Below are 20,460 nucleotides of genomic sequence, written 5' to 3'. Positions count from 1 at the left end.
GAGGAAGAAGTTTCTTTTATGCGTAGTCAGTCTAAATAGGAGGATGAAAATGAGCAAACAAATGCAGTTTAACAATTTGATGTGGCCACAGTCAGTCCCAGTGAATGTAGTGTTGTGGGTGTTTTTCAGGGGATCCCAAGATTCCAGTGTTGTATCAGGTGGGACGCACACGACATGGTCGCAGTTTCGCAGTGCGCTTTGTCAAGGCCATCCAGCACGGACAGCCTATATTTATCTGCCAAATGTCCACATGCAACAGGAGAGCCCTCTGCAGCACTCTGGAGTGTGTTTAAACTGCTTTATGCAGTTCAATTCAGGGTCACAAGACAAATCTGAGGGGTCCTGAGATGATTCATGGGAGAGGAAAGAAGAAAAACAGAGTTCTGATACAAAACAGATTTCTAGATTTCTTTTCATTGTCTCTTAATATATGTCAGTACATCGGTCATTTCTCTGCGATTTTTTCTGCTGCACATGTTAAGTGTTTGAAGTTTCCGTAGTGTAGTGGTTATCACGTTCGCCTCACACGCGAAAGGTCCCCGGTTCGAAACCGGGCGGAAACATCTTCTTTGACCCAATGTTACAGTCGTGATATAAATCCAACAATTAAGAGCCTAACAGACGCACTGGTGTACTGTAGCTTAGACCGCTGCAACCTGTTTGCACCTGACGCAATGGTGGTAAAAGCAGTATGGTCATTTGAACAGTGAGCGTGCGTCGTGTTTTCTTCAGCTACTTTTCTTTCTCAGTGAATTAATAGCAGCAGCAGAAGAAGAAAAAGAGGACTCCCCGTCGGGGAATCGAACCCCGGTCTTCCGCGTGACAGGCGGAGATACTGTCCACTATACTAACGAGGAAAGCCTATAGGGACAAATGGCCATCCAATCAGAACGCTGGAGCTGTTCCAGCAGACAGGGAAATCACAGTGAAACATTTTTCTTGATGTTCAGCTGACGTGAAGCTCCCACTTGAGATTCTGCGTGGCGATGATGATGCTCAGGTGAGAGAAGGACTCACAAATGGGTCTGAATACGCCTTTCCTCCTCTGTGTGCGCGCTGTACACCGTCCGGATGTAGCACGGTGCCCTCGCGGTTGAGTTCCGCCCTTTATCGTTCCGTCGACACAACGTTATTAACTATCTAACGTCATTACAAATATCGGTTTTCAGCATTTCTGAATCAGTTTAGAATTGTAGAAGATAACTGCCGTCCTTGTGTGAATCCATGTCTTCACCCATCCCTGGCGTTCCTGGTTTTGCCACAGTGCTGCACGAGCTGAGTGGTTGTTATGTGGTTAGCGCCCTTGGTTACCACTTTCCACCCATCATGCATCACTGTAGGGAGAGCTTTGTAAGGTAACTTGGGCAACGTCAACCTGTTAAAAAAAGACAACATAGCGGAATAGGTGGAAATTAGTGTTATAGGTGAACAGATAGCGTAGCTTTCTGCTATCTACTTTCTTAAATGCATAGAAAAGAGAAACATTATCAGTAAGCATCCACCTCCGACGTAAGTTAACGACGCCTAGCTATTAGCTACATGGCTAGCTAGCGTCGATGAACGCAAGCCGCTACTTCAGGGACCAAGAATTATATCGTTTGCGAGTCAATACTGTTCAATTATTCATGGGAATGTCAATTATTGCTACCGAGTCACCATGCTAACTTGATCACCAATCGGCTAAAATGGTAATAATGTACTGAAGACTATACATAGCAAATGAAATGGTATCTAACTTGGTGTCACAACCTGTTTCAGGGTGTATGGATGCAAATAAGAGCGAACTTTGGTAATTGAAAGAATGGAGAAGGAGCAGCACACGTCTGTTGTCTTCAATTTTTCGAAAAGAGAGCTGTTTACTACGAACAATGGATACAAATCCATGCAGAAAAGACTAAGAGCTCAATGGAAAATTCAAAGGTATGATGTTTGGGGTATAACTCTAACCTGTCTCTGCTCTCTGAGGCAACTTTCTTTGACTTAACTGACATAATCTCCATAGTTTTACAGTACTTTTGAGGAACTCCTCGGTTGCTAATTAAATGCCGTCTCACCTAGTATGAAGGAAGAGCTGTCTTTGGAGAAGCTGAAGGGTGTCAAGTTGTGGATAACTGCAGGCCCCAGGGAGAAGTTCACAGCATCAGAGGTGATGTATCAAAAGAGAGAAAAAAATGGCATTTTACAGTTAAAAATGTTGTAAAATATGTGTTGTTAATTTCTACATAACAGCCATTGACATGGGGGGATGGTAGACATGGTTAGCTTACCAGCCACAACAAAATGAACTTTTACTGTGCTGCTTTTAAATTCTGCACATTTCCACACTGTTGTCCCACTTTCTCTCAGCTGGAGGTACTGAAGCACTACCTGGACGGAGGAGGAAATGTCCTGGTTATGCTGGGTGAAGGAGGAGAAATGAAATATGACACCAATATCAACTTTCTCTTGGAGGAGTTTGGAATAATGGTCAACAATGGTGCATATTGGGATTTGTTGAAATGACAGTTGACATCATCTCTGCACTTATCGGTGTTTGTGATAGTTGTATTGAATTCTCTGCTGCTGGATTTCTTTCTCTCCATCGCTGCTGCAGATGCTGTTGTGAGGAATGTATATTACAAATACTTCCATCCTAAGGAGGCGCTTGTGTCCAATGGTGTGTTGAACAGGTTTGTTGTCACAGTATTCTTTTTACCACACAGCCATTTTGTACTGAATATGTCCCTGAGTGTTTGTGCCTATAAATATGCATTCAGATTTAGTCTAATTAATGTACTTCACTTAAAGTCACAATGTTGTGCCTTTTTCTTCTTCAGAGAGATTAGTCGGGCTGCTGGTAAAGTGGTCACCGGAATCATTGAAGATGAAAATGTTGGAAACAATGCACAGTAAGAGATTTGCTTTCATAATCTTCTATGTGATGTACTGCAGCTACGGTTTTGCAGGGGCTTTGAATGCAAACTGTTGTCTTTGTGTAGGGCTCTCACATTTGTGTACCCATATGGTGCCACACTGAGTGTGATGAAGCCTGCTGTGGCTGTTCTTTCAACTGGCTCAGTCTGCTTCCCCCTCAACAGGCCCGTCCTGGCCTTCCATCAAGGAAAGGTCAGAGGCACAATGTTGTTTTCATACTCATTCCCAGACTGTATAATACTACTTGTGACAAGATGTTGGAAGCTGTTTTATCTCTTATGAAGGATGCTGGCAAGCTGGTAGTGTTGGGTTCCTGCCACATGTTCAGTGACCAATACATAGACAAAGAGGAGAACAGTAAAATCATGGTGAGTGTAGTTAACATTTAAATATGTTTTGTCCACTAATATATCAGATGGGTAGAAGAGTATTCTGCTCTGTTGTGGAACTTGTCAAGCATAAATGTGCTTTTACATTCCAGGATGTTGTTCTTCAGTGGCTCATGACTGAGAATATTCAGCTCAATCAGATTGATGCTGAAGACCCAGAGGTAAGAAAGTATACTTGAGAAGAGAAAAGCATCACTAATATTGTCTTTTAAATAAGCTAACACCCATCTTGTCCTTTTGCCCCTTAGATTGCAGATTACACCATGTTGCCAGACACCGGGTGCTTGTCCGAACAGCTCAGAGTGTGTTTACAAGAGGGTGATGAAAACCCCAGGGACTTCACCTCTCTCTTTGATATGTCTCTGTTCAATTTGTCAACCGACACCTTACCCCAAGTCATCAGGTGAGAATGCAAAATACACCTGAGCGTGTCGCTGCTCTCTGATTCTTTATCACTAAAACATGTTTAAAATGTTTTCTGCAGTGCTTACAAGCAGCTTAATGTCAAAAATGAGCCACTTCAGCTGATCACACCACAGTTTGAGACCCCTCTGCCTCAGCTTCAACCTGCTGTAAGTTTCAGTCACATTGTTAACATCCATTTCTCCAGTCATATGCAGCTGAAATGTTAAGGGAGCAAATATTTTGCTCTTAAGTCCAAAAACTTTAAACACAGGAAGTGGGTGTTGTCTTTTAGGTCTTTCCACCAGCCTTGAGCGATTTGCCTCCACCCATGCTGGATCTGTTTGATCTAGATGAAACGTTCTCTTCTGAGAAAGTGCGACTGGCACAGCTCACCAATAAATGTAAGTTCAGTGCTTTACTTAGCAAAATAATTCACTGGTTAGATTTAAACTGGCGATAGAAGGTCTTACTACATATATCTGTTTCCTTTTTTTTTTTGTAAACCGGCTCCATTTCCAGGTACAGACGATGATCTAGAATTCTATGTGCGAAAATGTGGGGAAATTCTGGGGGTGACACCAAAGTTGGATAAAGATCAGAGAGATGCCAAGCACATCTTGGAACATGTTTTCTTCCAGGTTGTAGAATTCAAGAAACTCAATCAGGTGAGACATTCTTAAAACTCCTGCCATTAAAGTGTATCTTGCATTGAAGGCTTCCTCTAAATGTACATTTCCCCCCTGCAGGAACATGACGTTGACACAGATGCACGATTCACTCCGTTGTGATTGGATTCATGAAACATGATTTTCAACTCTGCCTTTTCAATACAGTGTACCATGACCGAGCAGATGACTATATTTTTTAGCAGAGGAGGTAAATGGACTGTTACAGTAGATATGGACCGTATATCAACATGTGCAGATGAGGAGCTCTGTACAAGTTCATTTTTATATTTTTTGGTTGTATTCCATTTTGGAAAAAAATTGTAAAATACACTTAAATAAAATACTTTTTTTATTTAAATCTTTGTTAAAGACATTTACATGAATCTTTATTGTTAACTAAACACAGCATCTTGGTATGTACATGCAGAGTTTTAAAATCCATGTCAGATTATCCTCGATGTATGGTGGCTGCAGAGGCAAACAATCATGTACGCCTCATAACGTCATACTTCTTCCTTCCAAACCTTGGAATTCCTCCATGTTCAGGGTTGTGTAGAGGGACATTCTTGGCCACGTCAGGGAGAAACTTCAGCGACTGAATGCTGTGAAGACTGGGGTTTTGGACTTGAGGTTAGCTCCACAGCACTGGACTCAATGTAGGGTTTGGGGCTGTTGCTGTCAGGTTTGATCAAAGAAACATCCCATGGCATTTGAAAAGCTGGGACATCACTGTACAGCTGGTCAAAACAAGCAGCATTTTTCTGCTTTTGAAGGAGCATGAAGGGAGTGGAGGACTTTCCCTGTGAAGGCACAGCCAGGAGACAATTGTTCATCTCTTGAGCGCTTAAGCTGCTCATTGAAAAGGCCTGAGAGGGAGAAATGGCATCTGATGACAGGCAGAGAGAAGCCAGGATGGACTGTTTGCCATCAGATCCATCAGCCATGGTATCATTTGACGCTCTTGTGGTGGACAGTTGTTCCAGCGACAAAGCAGACAGCAAACTCTGTTCCTCAAAAAACCTTCTATCAAGCTCTGATGGAGATGAAAACTCAAAACTTTTCATATCTGGGAGGTAAAATGTTTCATACCAGTTGGAATTAGATCATTTGATAAGACTTAAATGAATAAATCCATTTTGGGAATAAAACCAGTTTTCTTACCTTTAATAACAAAAGCTTGCTCCATTGTTTCCTTTGGCTCTGTGAGTGTCAGCTGAACTCCAGGTGGGTTTTAAACTGCAGAAGCTGCCTGTTAATTGACCCAGCTGGAGGCTGAGCAGGTCATCAGACTGGAGGAGTGGAAACATTCAGCCTTTGTTTTTCATGTTCTTTTTATTAGCATTTTAAATAAAATGGTATTTGGATTATATATGTTATGTTTTTAAAATGTTTTTGTTCCTTTAAACCTAAAAATTTGACTGAGCACTCAAGTAAATAAAACTAGGACTCCGGACAACAAGTTATATAATATTATCAATAAATGAGATTATTGGTTTTTCGTAATTCTGACTGATATTATAAACATCTATTTGTTTCTTTTAATTATTTTCCATTTTGCTCACTTTTTTAATAATGGGGGGGGGGGGTATACATGACAACAGGATTGAGTTTGTCAATATGTCGTCAAAAGCATAAATATAATCCCATTTGTAGGTAGAGCTATGACGTAATATAACCCTGCCGAGTAGGCCTTGAAAATGTAACTTTTTTTGTCAGGACATTAGGACGAGCACTTTTTAGTGAAGATTTTATTTTGAAGCTCCTACCGGAAGTTCTCCGTACAGCTGCTTGACCCTACGCGCACATCTAATGCGCATCGACGTCACTATCCGGTTTCGACGATAGAGAAGGGCGCGAGATAGGAATCCAGGAGCGCGGACAAACTGGGCGCTCCGCTCCAGCAGGGTTCAAGCAGCAACATTACCGGTCAACACCACAGCTCCGAGCCTCCTTTACCACCACTGACCTCTTCTAAAAGACGACATACAGACAACACGACGGTATAATACCGAATGTACACGTACATGACGGGTAACGGCAGCAGGACAAATCACCGTCTGACCGTAAACAACAGAAACAGAGGGAAATGTCTTGGTGGTCGCGCGGGTAAGATGTTGATCTTTGTTGCCCGAATTAACAGTAACATGAATAGTGTTTATTTTACCACAGACGATTTTAACGTTAAATCATGTCACAGTATTAGTGGCAGTCAGTTGGCTCAGGTGAAAGGTTTGCTTTTTGACCCGTTCCTGTAGCTTCTGACTACTTCACGGACTGTGCCGCCCTTTTCCGGAGTATCACGATCAGCAGGATTCAGTGGCCGATTTAACGCAGACACTCTTTGTGTTAATTACAGTTGTCTCACTGAGCACGTTACTTTGTCAAGCGGTACTTCATGGCAGGGATTGCCGCTAAGAAATAAACCTGATAGTCAACTTTTCCTCGCCGCACCACAAGGGCGGTTCACACGCTAGTCTCTGCGTTCACTGTCAGCTTTATCGGGCTCATCACAGCTGTGTGTTTCTCAGAGAGGATGGAGAGGAAGCCATGAACCAAGACACCGACTCTGATGTGGCAGAACAGAGAGATGGTGGGAAAGTGAAGGTGAAATGGACACAAGAGGAGGTGATTGCCCTGACTTGTCTCACTCATTTGCATGTCTGTCAAAGTAAGTACTGGCTCAGTAGGACAGCGGACATAAACGTGCACATTTTGTTTCTGTTTATAGGATGACAAGCTCAAGGCGCTGGTTCAAAAACTGGGAACGAATGATTGGAAATATATTGCCAGCTACATACCGGTGAGTTTGATTGCCTTTTTGTGGTTGCTCATAGTAAACTTTCGGGCTTAGCTGCTTTCTAATCCCATCCCATTTGTTTTTCTCAGAGTCACACTGAGCACCAGTGCCAGCATCGTTGGTATAAGGTCTTGGATCCAGAATTGATTAAAGGTCCTTGGACCAAAGAGGAGGATGAGAAGGTAGGTGACATGCTATCTTAGCAGTGCAGAGGTTTAAAATCGGTGTGAGAACAGCAGACCCAGTGCAGTTCATCAGGAGTTGTGACTAAGATGCCTTCCCCTCATTCCTCAGGTCATAGAACTTGTGAATCTTTACGGCAACAAACAGTGGGCAATGGTAGCCAAGCATCTGAAGGGCAGACTGGGGAAGCAGTGTAGAGAGCGCTGGCACAACCACCTCAACCCCAGTGTGAAGAAGTCATCATGGACGGCCGAGGAGGACCTCATCATCTACAAGGCTCACTGCCTGCTCGGAAACCGCTGGGCTGAGATCGCCAAGCTGCTCCCTGGAAGGTAAAAACTCTGCATCAGCGCTATAGTCAGCTGTGTGTAAATAAAGCCGCCCCCTTCTGCAGAGGACTCATGTTCTTATATTTATTCACAGGACTGATAATGCAGTGAAGAATCACTGGAATTCCACCATCAAACGCAAGTTAGAGATGGGCTTCTATGCTGGTGAGGTCTTCAGGCCAAACGAGCTTGAGGAGCTGTTGGCCCGTGTTAATAAAGACATGCAGGTGAGCTGTCCCCCCACGATGTTCTCCTCCAACACTGGATGCATTGTTGAACCGTACTGATAGAAAATCCTGTTTTTTGATTACGTAGATGCCCAGTTGCTCTCAAGATGGTGCAGAGAAGGACCCAGAGCAGCAAACACATCCTTCAGTAAGCAAACAAGCACAGCAATTTGAAAAATGTCTCAGTTTAGACACTGGCTTTAGATAATTTCATCTCTGCCAACAGACTGGTTTGAATGAAGTCTACAGAAAGACTGTCTGTGCTACACAGCAGTGATTATGTTTTTAATGTCGTTGTTGTAATAGATATCTACCTTTTCCAGCAGTTGCAGGAGCCGCAGGTCTCAGCCTCTGTTAAAGTCGACCCAAGCAAGGCAGGACCGTCAAAGCCCGTGTCCTCTCCAAAGGACAGTTTAAGCCCCAAGAATGAGACAGACAGCACAGGCGAAATGAGCTGCTCCAGCTGGACGGTGGACAGCTCTGGCTTTCTCTCCCCGACTGGCCCAGTGCTGAAGGAAGTGTTGGACATGGTGGACGGTGTAAGTACCCCTAATAACCGACCAATAGCACGTGATTTAAATATGCATGCTGTGCTGATACTACACATCTTTGCTGCTGCATTACAACCTCTTTTTACCCATCAATGACAAATAGCGCTGTTGACACAAAAAGGGACTGTTTACTAATCTGTGCTGTGTTAATATATTGCCATTCTTGAAAGATGCAGTGGCATGAAAAAGTTTGGGCACTCCTGGTGAAAAGCATAAAGTTAAAGATAAAGCATTACCTCCATGCCTTGATCACAGTCATCATTAGGAGAGGTGATGCAAATTTCAAGGCTTTAGAAATACTCCTATTCCTCAAACCATGTCCCAACACTCAACAGCCATGGGCTCCTCCAAGCAGCTGCCCAGCACTCTGACTACTCTCACCACCAACTGGACCGGAGGGTTTACTGCAGGAGGTTTACATGTGATTATTCACAGTTAGCTGTGAGTTACTTAACGTTATGGTAGATCACACTCAGTGTTCTAATCTGTCAAAATGATGGACGGCCTTCAGGTTTTTGTGTCACTGTAAGAGAAAAATGAGTCACTTGTGGAAAATATTCAGTAAACATGACCCCTGCTCTGGAGTGGTGGTGTACTGTTCGTCTGTGAGGCAACACAAATATGCCCTTCATGGAAGAGTCATCAGAAGAAAACTTTCCTGCATCTGAAGCACAAAACTGAGCACCAAAGGTCTGCAAAGGAACATCTTTTGTTGGTGTCAGTGTTACTGCGCACTGGCCATGCAGGGTTTTCTGTTCATTTGAAACTGTAAAAGATGAACATTAACTTTTATGACCTTTTACCTTTTTACTTCCCCACACTTATCCAGGCACAGGAAACGTGTTAAAACACAAAGCTGTAATATTTCAGAATAGTGACTAGATGTCCAACTCACAAGTAAAATGTCTCCTCTGCTCTCAGGACCTCGATGGTTGGTGCAACCTAGCAGCCTTTGACCTGCCTGAAGACAGTCCGAGCCCAGAGCGCCACCAGTTCCGCCTGGAGGGCAGCGCCTTGCAGGAGCTGAGCAAAGGCAGCAAGGGGGAACTCATCCCTATCTCTCCGAGAGGGGTCACACCGCCCTCCATACTGAACCACCGGAGCCGGAGACGCATCGCCTTGTCTCCTGATACCAATAACTCCATGACTCCCAAGAGCACTCCTGTCAAAATCTTGCCCTTTTCTCCATCTCAAGTAAGTCCTTTAATCCTGTAGCACTGATGTCACAGGGGGTGGTCCACTAACTAATGTGTTTTTTCAGTTCCTCAACATGTGGACCAAGCAGGACACGCACGACCTGGAGAACCCGTCCCTCACGTCCACACCAGTGTGCAGCCAGAAAGCTATTGTTACTACTCCGCTACAGCGTGACAAGACCCCGCTCACTCAGAAGGAGAACTCAGCGTGAGTGGTCTCTACCCAGGGACTGATTCCATTTTGAAATCTCTAATCAAACCTCCAGTCTCCTCTCCCTCCTCTTTATTAGCAAAGATCAGCTGATCATCTCATGCCAGTTTATTTCATATCATATCAACATTTGAATGTGATCAGCTTCGTACTTCTGAATCAGGATGTGTTGCTTGTGATGTGCAGGAAGCTGCGTTTCATACATTAAGCTGCATTTTGAGGTTGTAAATGCAGATTGTGGACATTAGTTACTTTCAAGTGTCTAAAGGTAAACCTAATAAGATTCACATTTTGTTTTCATGTAGATTTGTTACACCCAACCACAAGTCCGAGCTCTGTACGACCCCACGAACTCCGACGCCGTTCAAAAACGCCATGGAGAAGTACGGTGCTCTGCTGCCTCTGGTGAGTGCCTGTGACCGTCAGTGAAGAGCAGTGAGTTCAGTTTGTTTTCAGCAGCCCTGCATTAACATGGGTTTTCTGTGTAATCGTAGCCTCAGACTCCGAACCTTGAAGACGACATAAATGAAGTCATCCTAAGAGACGCTGGGATTGACTTGGTTGTTGTACGCTCTACTCCACCTGAACAAAGGCGCAAAACAGCGGTAACTATGACTCAACTGTAACGCTTAGCACCTCTTTCAGTCCTTCAACCCCTGTTAAAGGTGTGGTGAGTCAGAGGGTCGGCTGACAGGCTGTTCTGTGCGTGTGTGTGTGTGTGTGTGTTGGGAAAAATTCAGTTTTTGTACCCACCCCGACCTCTGTTAAAGGGAAGCAAGTGAAGTGGCTCAGACTGAGCTGCACAGCACTATCTCAGCCAATCAGCAACAGGTGGTGTTTATGCTTTTGTTCAGAACAAAGGGAAGGCGAGGAGGGACGGGGGGGCGGGAGGGACGGTGAATCTGGCATGCTAATGTGTAATTACATTGTGAAGAGGGAGAGATGCAAATATCAGCTCTTACTAATGCTGTAGACTGTCTGTAGATGGAGAATTGGAAAGTTTGACTGCTTGGAAACATTGAGGCCTTGCTGATTTTCAGATCCATACAGCTTCACACCTTAGAGCACAGTGACAGTCTACCACTGCTGATCAGCAGGCGGCTGCACAGGAGCAGCTGAGTGAAATCCTGGTTTCACACACTTGACCCAACCAGATATTTCTACCTCTCTGCTGCCAGAGCCATTCAAGAATGCTTTGAGCTAATATGTTTTAGCTTCCACGCTATAACACTAATGAACCTAACGTGAACAGCTCAGTGCTGGCCTTGCTCCATTTTGCCTGGACAGAAATTGTACCTTGTTCTTGCTTAAGCTATTTATTCATATCTCTGTTTTTTGACCGTCTTTATCCCCAGCATCGGCCTCCAATGAAGAAAGTGCGGAAATCATTGGCCCTAGATGTCGTGGACTGCCCAGTGACATCTACATCCAAACGCAAATCCCTCAAAACTGAGGCCAAATACAGCATCAAGGTAAACAGTGTGGAAATGTGTTATTCGTCTGTCTCTAGGTTGGATGCAGCCTAATTCTTTTTTTGTCCCATTTCTTTGGCCACAGGAAGAACCTGTGATAGTATCCCTCAGCTCCTCCTCATTTTGCACTAAGCAGCATGAGAATATTTTGGATCAGGGCTTTCTTTTGGGACCGAGTGACAGCGCCATATTTCCCAGCACAGGGCCCCCGATTCTGGTAAGTTCCGCCTGTAACCTTGAATATCCTCATCAATGGAGTATTTAACATGACTTTACTACTTGAACCTAATTCTACTGTGTTTTATTCCCTCTCTCTTCAGATGTCAAAAGAATGGGAGACGGTCGTTTGTGGACAAACTAAAGACCAGCTCATAATGACGGAGAAAGCAAGGCGCTACCTTCGCTCGATAAAATCCCACGCTCCCAACCGGGCCCTGATTCTGTCCTGAGACACCAACACATTCCACATACACAGCTTCATCTTGCTGTTTTTTTCCCCCTGCTGTTTGCTGTAATCTGTGGTGGAGAAAAGAACATGTCATGTGTAGGTTTAGTAAAGTTTTTGAACAAGTCATCAGCAATCAAGCTCTGCCACTAAGAGAGAGAGTGATGCTTTTAGGTTTAGTCTCACTCCTGTGGCGTTGTGAGAGAAGTTAATCACATGTCATGGTATTATTGTCACTAAACATGTTTGAAAAGAGTGACGGTAAAATTGAAAAATCACGGTTATGTACTTTTGCTATCATTGAAAAGACGTGTTTTTACATTGCATAATGTGTCTGTAATGTAACAGTTTTTTAACGTGTGGAGAGTACAAACCCCCCGGTTGCGCCTCTGTATCTGAAGTGCTGCTGTAAAACTAGAATATGGAGTGCGTTCAGCCTGGTTGATCAGTAGTGCATTTAGAGATGAGGGATCCATGTTGAAAATGTTAAGTGAACATTGTCTTGTTGTAACATCAGTTTAGCATGTGTATAGATTTATATGTCTCAATACACATCAGGAGCGAAGGCCTCACATGGGGAAAATTAGACATCTGCTCCAGATAGTAACTGCAGCACACGTCAATAATCCATCAAGGTGGTTTACTAATTATTGAGGTCAATGTGATGAATATACTGGGGACAGTTTTCTGCTATATCCAAGTAGCTGAAATGTAACAGAGGCGTGAAAGCCTGACCAATGGGGTGCCCAATCTTTTCTACTTGTATTGTTATGATGTTACATGGTTCCCTGAACTGACCAACTTCCTGTGCAAAGTGTCACTCTGCCCGCTGTGCTGGCATTATGAAAAATCATTAAGAATTAGGAATCTGACATAAAGAGCATTGCACCTCACAAAAAAATAAAACCGCATGAACAGCAATTTATATTGTATTTTTAAGTTAATTTTAATGTTTTTGTTTGTTTGTTTTTCTGCTAGAAAAACCTAGCAGGCCAAATCAAACCTCATGACATATTTCCTGCCGAGCCATCTCTGGTCAGTCCTGCTCTGCCAGTATTGATTTTGAGGGTATTATGTTCTTTGGCACTGTTTGGAAGTGTTTAGTGTTGTATGTTTTTACTTGATCTTACAACATTTTGTTAAGAACTTAAATAAAATATATGTCCAATACACATTTTCCCTCCTAATTATGAGCACAGAGCAGCTTAATAATTAAATTAAAATGCATATTAAGTGTAAACCTGCCATCTGACATTTGAGTAGTTGTTATAACAGGCTCAGCTAAGTGAAATGATGTGCTCAACAGGTGACTGACAACTAACAGGACTGTTAGAGAAGAGTAGTTTGTCAGCTTTTAATCAGCTTTTTTCAGAACCCGTCCATACTTTACATCCACACGTGATTTGTATTCAACAGACACTTTCTTCAGAGATTTTTTTTCTAACGTACATATAATTAATGTATCACAATTTATCACAAATGGTTCTTAAACGCGTAAACCATCACGCCCGTTTGTCAAATGATTCACGCTATTACCTTCTAATGATCATATTAATTATGGCAATAAATCGGTAATACAATTGCGATTAAATCATCATTCTTATTTTTAAATGGCACACTGCCTGATTTTGTGTGTACGTGTACTTAAATCGCTTTTATTTTGAAACGTCAAATATACAACCGGATATTACACTTCTGGTGACAGCTCACTCTGTGGGACACCGGAAGCAATCGTCGGTTTTGGTGACGCTGCATAAGACGGCAAGACATGGACCGGTTTAGTAAGTGAATTATTTATTAAATTTTGAATATAACGATAGATAGGCATTTTGGTCGTGCTATTTAGTTATTATATGATATTACGGAATTGCCACTTTTGGAAATGGTGGACAGTATCCCTCACGGCGCAGTGTGTTGCCTCCTGCTGACGGTAGCTAGCTTGCTTCGCAAGTTAGCTCAACCTGCAATGAGCTGGCGAGCGTTATCTCAATGAATGAATACATATCGTAACAAGAGAGTGCAGTAGAAAAATGCATTATTGTTCCCTCTTCTCGGCGGTGATAAATACAAAAGGTAAATACCTTTCGACCAGCCCGAAAGTTAAACTGTGTTACTGTGACCGCAGGGCTGTTCGGGTTGCTCCTCCTCAGCCTGGCTCTTGCTGGGGCTCAGGCGCTCACACCGGCGCACTACCTCTCCCTGTCTGATGTGGCCCGACTGCAGAACCTCCTGAGCCAACAGTCCACCGACCTGGAGTCCGCATACTACTCTGCTGTTGGTTTGACCAAGCTTGGAGCAACTGTTCCCGATCACAAGGTAAGAAAGTCACGCCATTATGCGGCTAGTAGTTCTGCTCATAGAAGCGTGGTCTCTTGAGATGAACACTAAGGCACCAATCAGTTAAACCAGTAATGCACATAACATGAAATGTTGATGTTCTTTGGCTTTTGTTGTGTTTTTTGTTTGTAGGGAGTATGCCAGTTCGTCAAATCCCAGCTTGACCCCACTAGCATTGACTCTCTGTTCTTTGCTGCTGAGACCAGTCAGGCCATTTCAGGATGTGAGGTATGAAAATATTGTTCCTGCTTTGGCCTTCATATCTGTCCCACTGCCACTGGGCAAAATAGAAGAATTTCATTTCACAATATTAAAAGGACCTTGTTCTCATATCAAATCATTTTTCAAACCTACATGAACTTCATGGCATGAACGTGCAGTACTATGTTGCAGACCCATAAGTGCCAGACCTTTTAAACGAGATTTTTGTTCACATAGATCCCTGTGTCCAATGAAACCCGTGACATCCTCCTGGCAGCAGTCAGCGAAGACTCGACTATGACTCAGATTCATCGGGCCGTGAGCGCAATCAGCTCTCTCGGTCTTCCTCTGGCTTCCCAGGAAGTTGTGGGTGCCTTGACAGGTCGCATCAACAAGGAGGACAACGTTATGGCGTAAGTGTTAGTGGTGCTGGTTAGGCAGTGCAGTAGCATTCTGTGTGGAGGGTCCTGCAGTGGTCAAGAGCAAATGATCTGAGCGATTTCATTTACAATTATATGTTCTCCTTGGACAGTATCACTTTGGCTCTGCACACAGCAGCCCGTCTCTCCCAGCAGGCAGAACTTGGAGGAATACTGGAGGAAATTGAGGTGAGCTCTTTAACTTCCACCAGGGGGTGCTGTGTCTCTGTTTTTTGATTTAGAGCAAGATAATTATGTACAGAGGTGTTTTTTTTGTTTGTTTGTTTGTTTGTTTGTTTGTTTTTTGAGAATAATCAAGTTTTGACCCACTCTTCTTTTTCTACTCAGGATCTGACAGCTCGTTTGGATGATCTTGGTGGCATCTACCTCCAGTTTGAAGAGGGACTTGAGGCGACTGCCCTGTTTGTGACTGCTGCCTATTCCCTGTCAGATCATGTGGATATGGAGCCCCCTCTGAAGGAGGTTTGTTATCTGTTCATCAGATGTTACTTCAAGTTTTGGCTTTTCTCTGCATGTATTTTCTTTCTTTGAAACTGACAGAAGATGTATTCTCCACACAGGACCAGGTTATCCAGCTGGTGAACTCTATCTTCAGCAAGAAATCCTGGGACTCTCTGGCTGAGGCCTTCAGTGTGGCAAGTGCTGCAGCTGCACTCTCCAACAACCGCTTCCATGTGCCGGTCATCGTCAGTGCTCAGGGCCCAGCCACAGTGTCCCACAGCCAGCCAACCCTGCAGGTACAGATGTTGATCTGGGCCTAGCTACAGTCCTCTGCATGGTTTCCAATCAACTCATAGCGATGCTGTTTCTCTGTCTCATTCACAGCTCCTTGTTACTGATGTCATGTCTCAACCTCTGGCCTCTGCCAACGTGCTGGTGGAATCTGCGTACGCTGTGGGCTCCAAGAGCGTCATACTCAGCCAAGCACCTTTCACACTTAATGAGTATGTATCATTGGAGAGATAGCTGTTAGCTTTACACTACTTTCCCTGAAAATGATCCCAAAAATGCCCAAAATCCCCAAAAAGTACTATTATTCTTTCTTTCCCCTGATTTTCAGTGGCGTCTTTGAACTGAACTTCATGTCCAACCAGCCAGCCAGCGGGTACTACCAGTTTACCGTCGCAGTGACCGGAGATAGTCGGCTGGTTGCCAATCATGTTGAGGTGAGGTGACAGTCGATATCGGAGTCACAACATTTAGTAAAGTGGAAAAAAGCACTGTGTATCCAGTGAACCACTGGCTGATACCAGTCATACTTACATAATTTAACTTTGTATTGTGACTCTGTCCACCTGTAGCTTAAAGTGAAGGTGTCCACTGAGGTGGCTGTCACTAACATGGACCTCTCTGTGGTGGATAAGGACCAGAGTATCGGCACAAAGACCAGCAGGTAAGGAGACAAGTTTCCCATGTGAAGCCTTTCTCTCTGACCCCTCTTAGCATGAAAATAGAACATTAAACGTTTCTCTTTTTTTTAAATGACTCAGGGTGGACTATCCCTCCAAAGCCAAGAGCTCCTTCACAGCAGACAGCCACCAAAACTTCGCTATGTCCTTCCAGCTGGTTGATGTCAACACTGGAGTGGAGCTTACACCTCACCAGGTGTGTTATCAGCATCAGACATCAGCACTTCATTTGGTTTCATAAACACTTTAACCACCGTACATTTGTGATATTTTACACCCGGTTGGCGAGAACAATCATGGAAACAGCAAACTGCTGTGACCAGTTAGGAAATATTGAGCTCTAGTTCAGATTAAGACCTATTTGCCTTCTCTGTCCCAGACTTTTGTCCGGCTGCACAATCAGAAGACTGGCCAAGAGGTTGTGTTTGTGGCTGAACCTGACAGCAAGAATCTCTACAAGTTTGAGTTGGACACAGCAGAGCGGAAATCAGAGTTCGACTCCATCTCTGGTACCTATTCCCTCTACCTCATCGTTGGGGACGCTACCCTGGAGAACCCCATCTTGTGGAATGTGGTGAGTGTGTGTTCAGACCTGGTGGCGGTAATAAGGATTATTTATTGATCTAACAAGTGCTCAGCCAGTGAGCGGCTGATGTTTGGCTCTAAAATTGAGTTGTAATCTTTTAAAAGGCTGATGTCGTCCTGAAGTTTGTGGATGAAGAGGCTCCAGCTACCGTTCAGCCCAAGACTCTTTATGTACCCAAACCAGAGATCCAGGTAACACTCACGTACTCCTTATTTATACCAGAAATACTGCATGCTGATGGGAAATCAAGCCACATGCGGGAGCTCCCAGTCCAGAAGTTTAAAGTCTCCTCTTGTCCCTGCAGCACTTATTCAGAGAACCAGAGAAGAAGCCTCCCACGGTGGTTTCCAATACCTTCACTGCACTCATCCTGTCTCCCTTCCTGCTTCTGCTCATCCTGGTAATATTGCAAATCTTGTGCACAATGGCTTCCTGTTTTAGTTAGCAACTTATTTATGGAAATTATTTAGAAAGTAATTGTATTTAGAGGCACACCTAGAAACTAACCTACTTCCATTATTGATCAAAAGCTGTTTTAATCGAGCGTTAAGCTTTGTTATTCCTGTCGTATGCACCGTGTTCCCAGAAAAGCTCTTCAGTCAGAAGCCTTCATACGCAGTGAATGAGGCTCCAGTACTGCATGAATATAATGCTTGTTTTAATTTGGAATCACAAAAGCTACGGTGTGTTCTTTTCTCTGGCATTTGCAGTGCTGAGTAATAGTAATTGTTGCAGTGGATCAGTGCATTGTGTGTTAGGTGGTAAACAATTTTTCAGCCCTTTTGTTTGCAGCCCTTGCAGGGGATGAAAATCACATTGTCTTTTATTCCCCCTCTCGTCTGTAGTGGTTTAAGCTCGGAGCCAACATCTCCAACTTCAGCTTCTCTCCCAGCACCATTCTGTTCCATGTAGGACACGCAGGTTAGTCCCAGTCTCTGAGATGAAGTGTTTATCACAGATGTGATGAATTGCAGTAGTGACCGTGTTTGACATTGTGCATTATCATAATAAATTTCAGAAATACATTATTCATGAAATTCCGCAAATAAAGTCTCGTTATGAATTGTCCCCGCCGACTATAACATCTCGCAAACAGCTGAGCCTCCATCCAAATTTAGCAAAAATGTTCACAGAATTTCCAGAAAATCCTCAAAAGAAAACTAATTAATGTGTGTTTCATTCGCTATACATATTCAAATCATTATACTTACTATGGAAATGATTATAAAGTTATTTTCCAGCAGCTGTTTTGTTTGGATGTTCATGCTCAAGCTTGCTGGGTTGTTTCGTTTCAGCCATGCTCGGCCTGATGTACGTCTACTGGACCCACCTGAACATGTTCCAGACTCTGAAGTACCTGGCGATTATCGGCGGTGTAACCTTCCTCGCTGGGAACCGCATGCTGGCCCAGAAAGCAGTGAAGAGGTATGTGTTCCCGATGGCGCCTGGCACAAATAGTTCCACGTGATGTTGTCGCCATACCAGAAAAGTATCAATACTTTTTGACAACTGTAGTTCCTCGAAAGTCTTAATCCCAGAGAGACAGCCTGGCCCCTCTCAGACGACGAGGACTCTGGTGCTTTGAGGCCTCTTGGTCGTTCGTAGCCTTAAACCTGAGTCAAAGTGCCTATTCCATATCGGCAGCTCCTCAGTTGCTCCCCAGAGACTGATTTCAATACCAGGCTCTCTGCCAGGAGAGCTCGTGCGTACTTGTACCAGGAAAGAAGTGCAGCGGCAGGATGTGCAAGAGCGATGATCTGAGTGGGCAATTTCTTCACCATCAATATGTAGAGCCCTCAGAGAGCCAGAGTGAGCAATTTGTAGCCTGTGTCACCGACTCCCGACGTCACTCTGTAATTGTTCACTTTTACTTCTTGCTTTTACAACAGCCCATTTAACCCTTTCAAGCAAGTCGAATATTGCAATTAATGATTTCCCAAATGTCATTTTGCCAGCGAGGACTTTTTGTCCCTTCTGTCCTGCTAATCTCTGTCTCCGTGCAGCTGGTGCCAGTGTCTTTTTAACCCCTCTATCCACACCTCGCTGTCTCTTTATTCCTTTTTCAGGATTGCTGCAGAGCAAAGTAGTAGGTTGGCAAAGTATAGGAGCCTACGATAGAGCCCTCATTTGTAAGAAATGAGTCGGTCGTGCTTCCAGGCTGAAGTAAGGGCGCCCTCATAGACTGCATCCACAGTGCATATCCATAATGGCTGGCAGCGTGCATGGCTGTGCGGTGCTCACTCATTCTAACACCGAGTGTTCACATGTACTTGCCGCCTCCCTCCAGTTTGCCTCTCACTCATCTCACCATGATCATTACAGCCATAGCCATGCCAGCACTTCGGTAATCCCTCCATTGTGGTCTAACACCCGTGGTCCTGGCTGTGCCATTACATTTGAGTGTCATGTTTTGTGTTCATGAGTGAAGCTATGCATTGTCCAGATCTGAGACATTTGTCATGACACCTTCCTCGTGTGCGGTTTGTTCTGGATGGGTGCGCATTAAAATGCATGGTCGACCCCTTACATGACATGTCGAAGATCAGGTGTTAAATAAAGACACAGAGGTTTTCATTCGTCTGCTGTTGTCACTAATGTTTGTCTTTTTTCTGTCCTCCACAGAATTGAGAAAAAATAAGGGCAAGAAAATTAAAAGAAGACACTGACAAAGCTCATTATTTGTTTCCAAGGAGTCTTTCAACAATGCATCAAATCAGACTTTAAACATGACGTGGCAGTTCAAGAATCCAATCGACAGTCTAAACTCACAGCGTGTCTGTTGCCAAATGGAAGAAATTGAGACATCACAGCGTCTCCGAGGACAAGCGCTCACTGACAGATACTCCTACTGAGGGCTGTAAAGCTACTGATCATTGCACTTCATCTTCCTGTGAGATTTGTTTTCTTATTGTCCGACATGCCAGTGTTTTCTAAGTGAGCTGGGATTTTTATTTGTGGTTTCTTGATGGATTTTTCGTTGACTTGTGGTTCTCTTTTTTTGTACATTCCTCTCTGTTGTCACTCAGTGCCCATATCACCTCATAACAGAAGCTGTTCGTCAGCGTGTTTCAGCTGATAAAAACCATTGGCGGTAGCACTGATACTTTGATCGTTACTAACTATGCCAGTGTGTTTGCCTGTTTGGTGCATCAGATGTGTAAGGGAGGCTGTAGTCTCCTGTTTGATACAGATTTAGTGTCCCCAAGAAAGATTGTTAATAATGAAATATGGGCAATTTGAGGATATGATGTTTTTGTAATGAAGGAGAGGAAATAAAGAATCTGAGGTGAATTTAAGTTGCTTGTCTTTTTTTTTTTTTTTTTAGTAGAGAAAAATAAGAACCCAGTTCGTTTTCTGTCCAAGGTTAAATACCTCCTGAGTGTCTCTTTTGAAGGGACTGAAGTTGTGAAGGTTGAGCTGCAGGAGAATTAGTATTCAGACTCTTTACTGGAATAAAAATACCAATAACTGACTGACAAAATTCCCTCTTTATGTTTCCTCACTGAGGGGCTGTGCAGGGCTAACGAGAATAAAAAGACCATAACTTTTAAAGAGCCACTTGATTTGGTGAACCCGGACTGCTGAAGTTTCATGTTAACTTCATCTATACTTGAATACATTTCTTGACTGAATGAGGGTTGTTTTGTCTCTGTTTCACAGTCACATTAGGAAATAATGTCTCTATGGCCTGTATGGAGTGG

At 43.7% G+C, this 20,460-nt stretch overlaps 3 protein-coding genes and 2 non-coding genes across 8 annotated transcripts; 4 read left to right on the top strand and 1 right to left on the bottom strand.

Moving 5' to 3' along the window:
- Nucleotides 1-490: 490 nt before the first annotated feature.
- trnav-cac (transfer RNA valine (anticodon CAC)) lies at nt 491-563 on the top strand. Its single transcript has one exon. It is a non-coding gene; the product is annotated as a tRNA-Val (tRNA).
- Nucleotides 564-785: 222 nt separating this feature from the next.
- trnad-guc (transfer RNA aspartic acid (anticodon GUC)) lies at nt 786-857 on the bottom strand. Its single transcript has one exon. It is a non-coding gene; the product is annotated as a tRNA-Asp (tRNA).
- A 363-nt stretch (nt 858-1,220) lies between these two features.
- ift52 (intraflagellar transport 52 homolog (Chlamydomonas)) lies at nt 1,221-5,738 on the top strand. Of its 2 annotated transcripts, none has more exons than XM_076753201.1 (14): nt 1,221-1,355; nt 1,759-1,920; nt 2,059-2,146; nt 2,347-2,476; nt 2,594-2,669; nt 2,817-2,888; nt 2,979-3,105; nt 3,198-3,281; nt 3,395-3,463; nt 3,551-3,705; nt 3,787-3,874; nt 4,000-4,108; nt 4,227-4,372; nt 4,454-5,738. In XM_076753201.1, the coding sequence occupies exons 2-14, from the start codon at nt 1,802-1,804 to the stop codon at nt 4,493-4,495; spliced, it is 1,305 nt and encodes a 434-aa protein (XP_076609316.1). In that variant the 5' UTR covers nt 1,221-1,355; nt 1,759-1,801; the 3' UTR covers nt 4,496-5,738. The 2 variants fall into 2 exon arrangements, with proteins under 2 accessions (XP_076609316.1, XP_076609325.1); XM_076753210.1 differs by having other exon boundaries at nt 1,334-1,509.
- Nucleotides 5,739-6,233: 495 nt separating this feature from the next.
- Nucleotides 6,234-12,847, top strand: mybl2b (v-myb avian myeloblastosis viral oncogene homolog-like 2b). 2 transcript variants are annotated; one of them, XM_076748406.1, is made up of 15 exons: nt 6,234-6,481; nt 6,904-7,000; nt 7,104-7,175; nt 7,262-7,354; nt 7,467-7,687; nt 7,779-7,911; nt 8,000-8,059; nt 8,238-8,450; nt 9,384-9,656; nt 9,724-9,866; nt 10,175-10,274; nt 10,364-10,474; nt 11,225-11,341; nt 11,427-11,558; nt 11,662-12,847. In XM_076748406.1, exons 1-15 carry the CDS (start codon nt 6,462-6,464, stop codon nt 11,788-11,790), a joined length of 1,914 nt encoding a protein of 637 aa, XP_076604521.1. In that variant the 5' UTR covers nt 6,234-6,461; the 3' UTR covers nt 11,791-12,847. The 2 variants fall into 2 exon arrangements, with proteins under 2 accessions (XP_076604521.1, XP_076604511.1); XM_076748396.1 differs by having other exon boundaries at nt 8,235-8,450.
- Nucleotides 12,848-13,503: 656 nt separating this feature from the next.
- Nucleotides 13,504-20,055, top strand: rpn2 (ribophorin II). 2 transcript variants are annotated; one of them, XM_076753182.1, is made up of 18 exons: nt 13,504-13,567; nt 13,912-14,102; nt 14,256-14,351; nt 14,562-14,737; nt 14,857-14,932; nt 15,092-15,226; nt 15,325-15,501; nt 15,590-15,708; nt 15,825-15,930; nt 16,066-16,157; nt 16,255-16,369; nt 16,553-16,747; nt 16,864-16,950; nt 17,064-17,159; nt 17,605-17,680; nt 18,055-18,184; nt 18,826-18,922; nt 19,382-20,055. In XM_076753182.1, the coding sequence occupies exons 1-17, from the start codon at nt 13,555-13,557 to the stop codon at nt 18,875-18,877; spliced, it is 1,932 nt and encodes a 643-aa protein (XP_076609297.1). In that variant the 5' UTR covers nt 13,504-13,554; the 3' UTR covers nt 18,878-18,922; nt 19,382-20,055. The 2 variants fall into 2 exon arrangements, with proteins under 2 accessions (XP_076609297.1, XP_076609305.1); XM_076753190.1 differs by lacking the exon at nt 18,826-18,922.
- Nucleotides 20,056-20,460: the final 405 nt, after the last annotated feature.

This window comes from Chaetodon auriga, chromosome 2 (genome assembly GCF_051107435.1).
Source record: "Chaetodon auriga isolate fChaAug3 chromosome 2, fChaAug3.hap1, whole genome shotgun sequence".
NCBI lineage: Eukaryota > Metazoa > Chordata > Actinopteri > Chaetodontiformes > Chaetodontidae > Chaetodon > Chaetodon auriga.
This window is presented reverse-complemented; position numbering and strand designations above follow the sequence as displayed.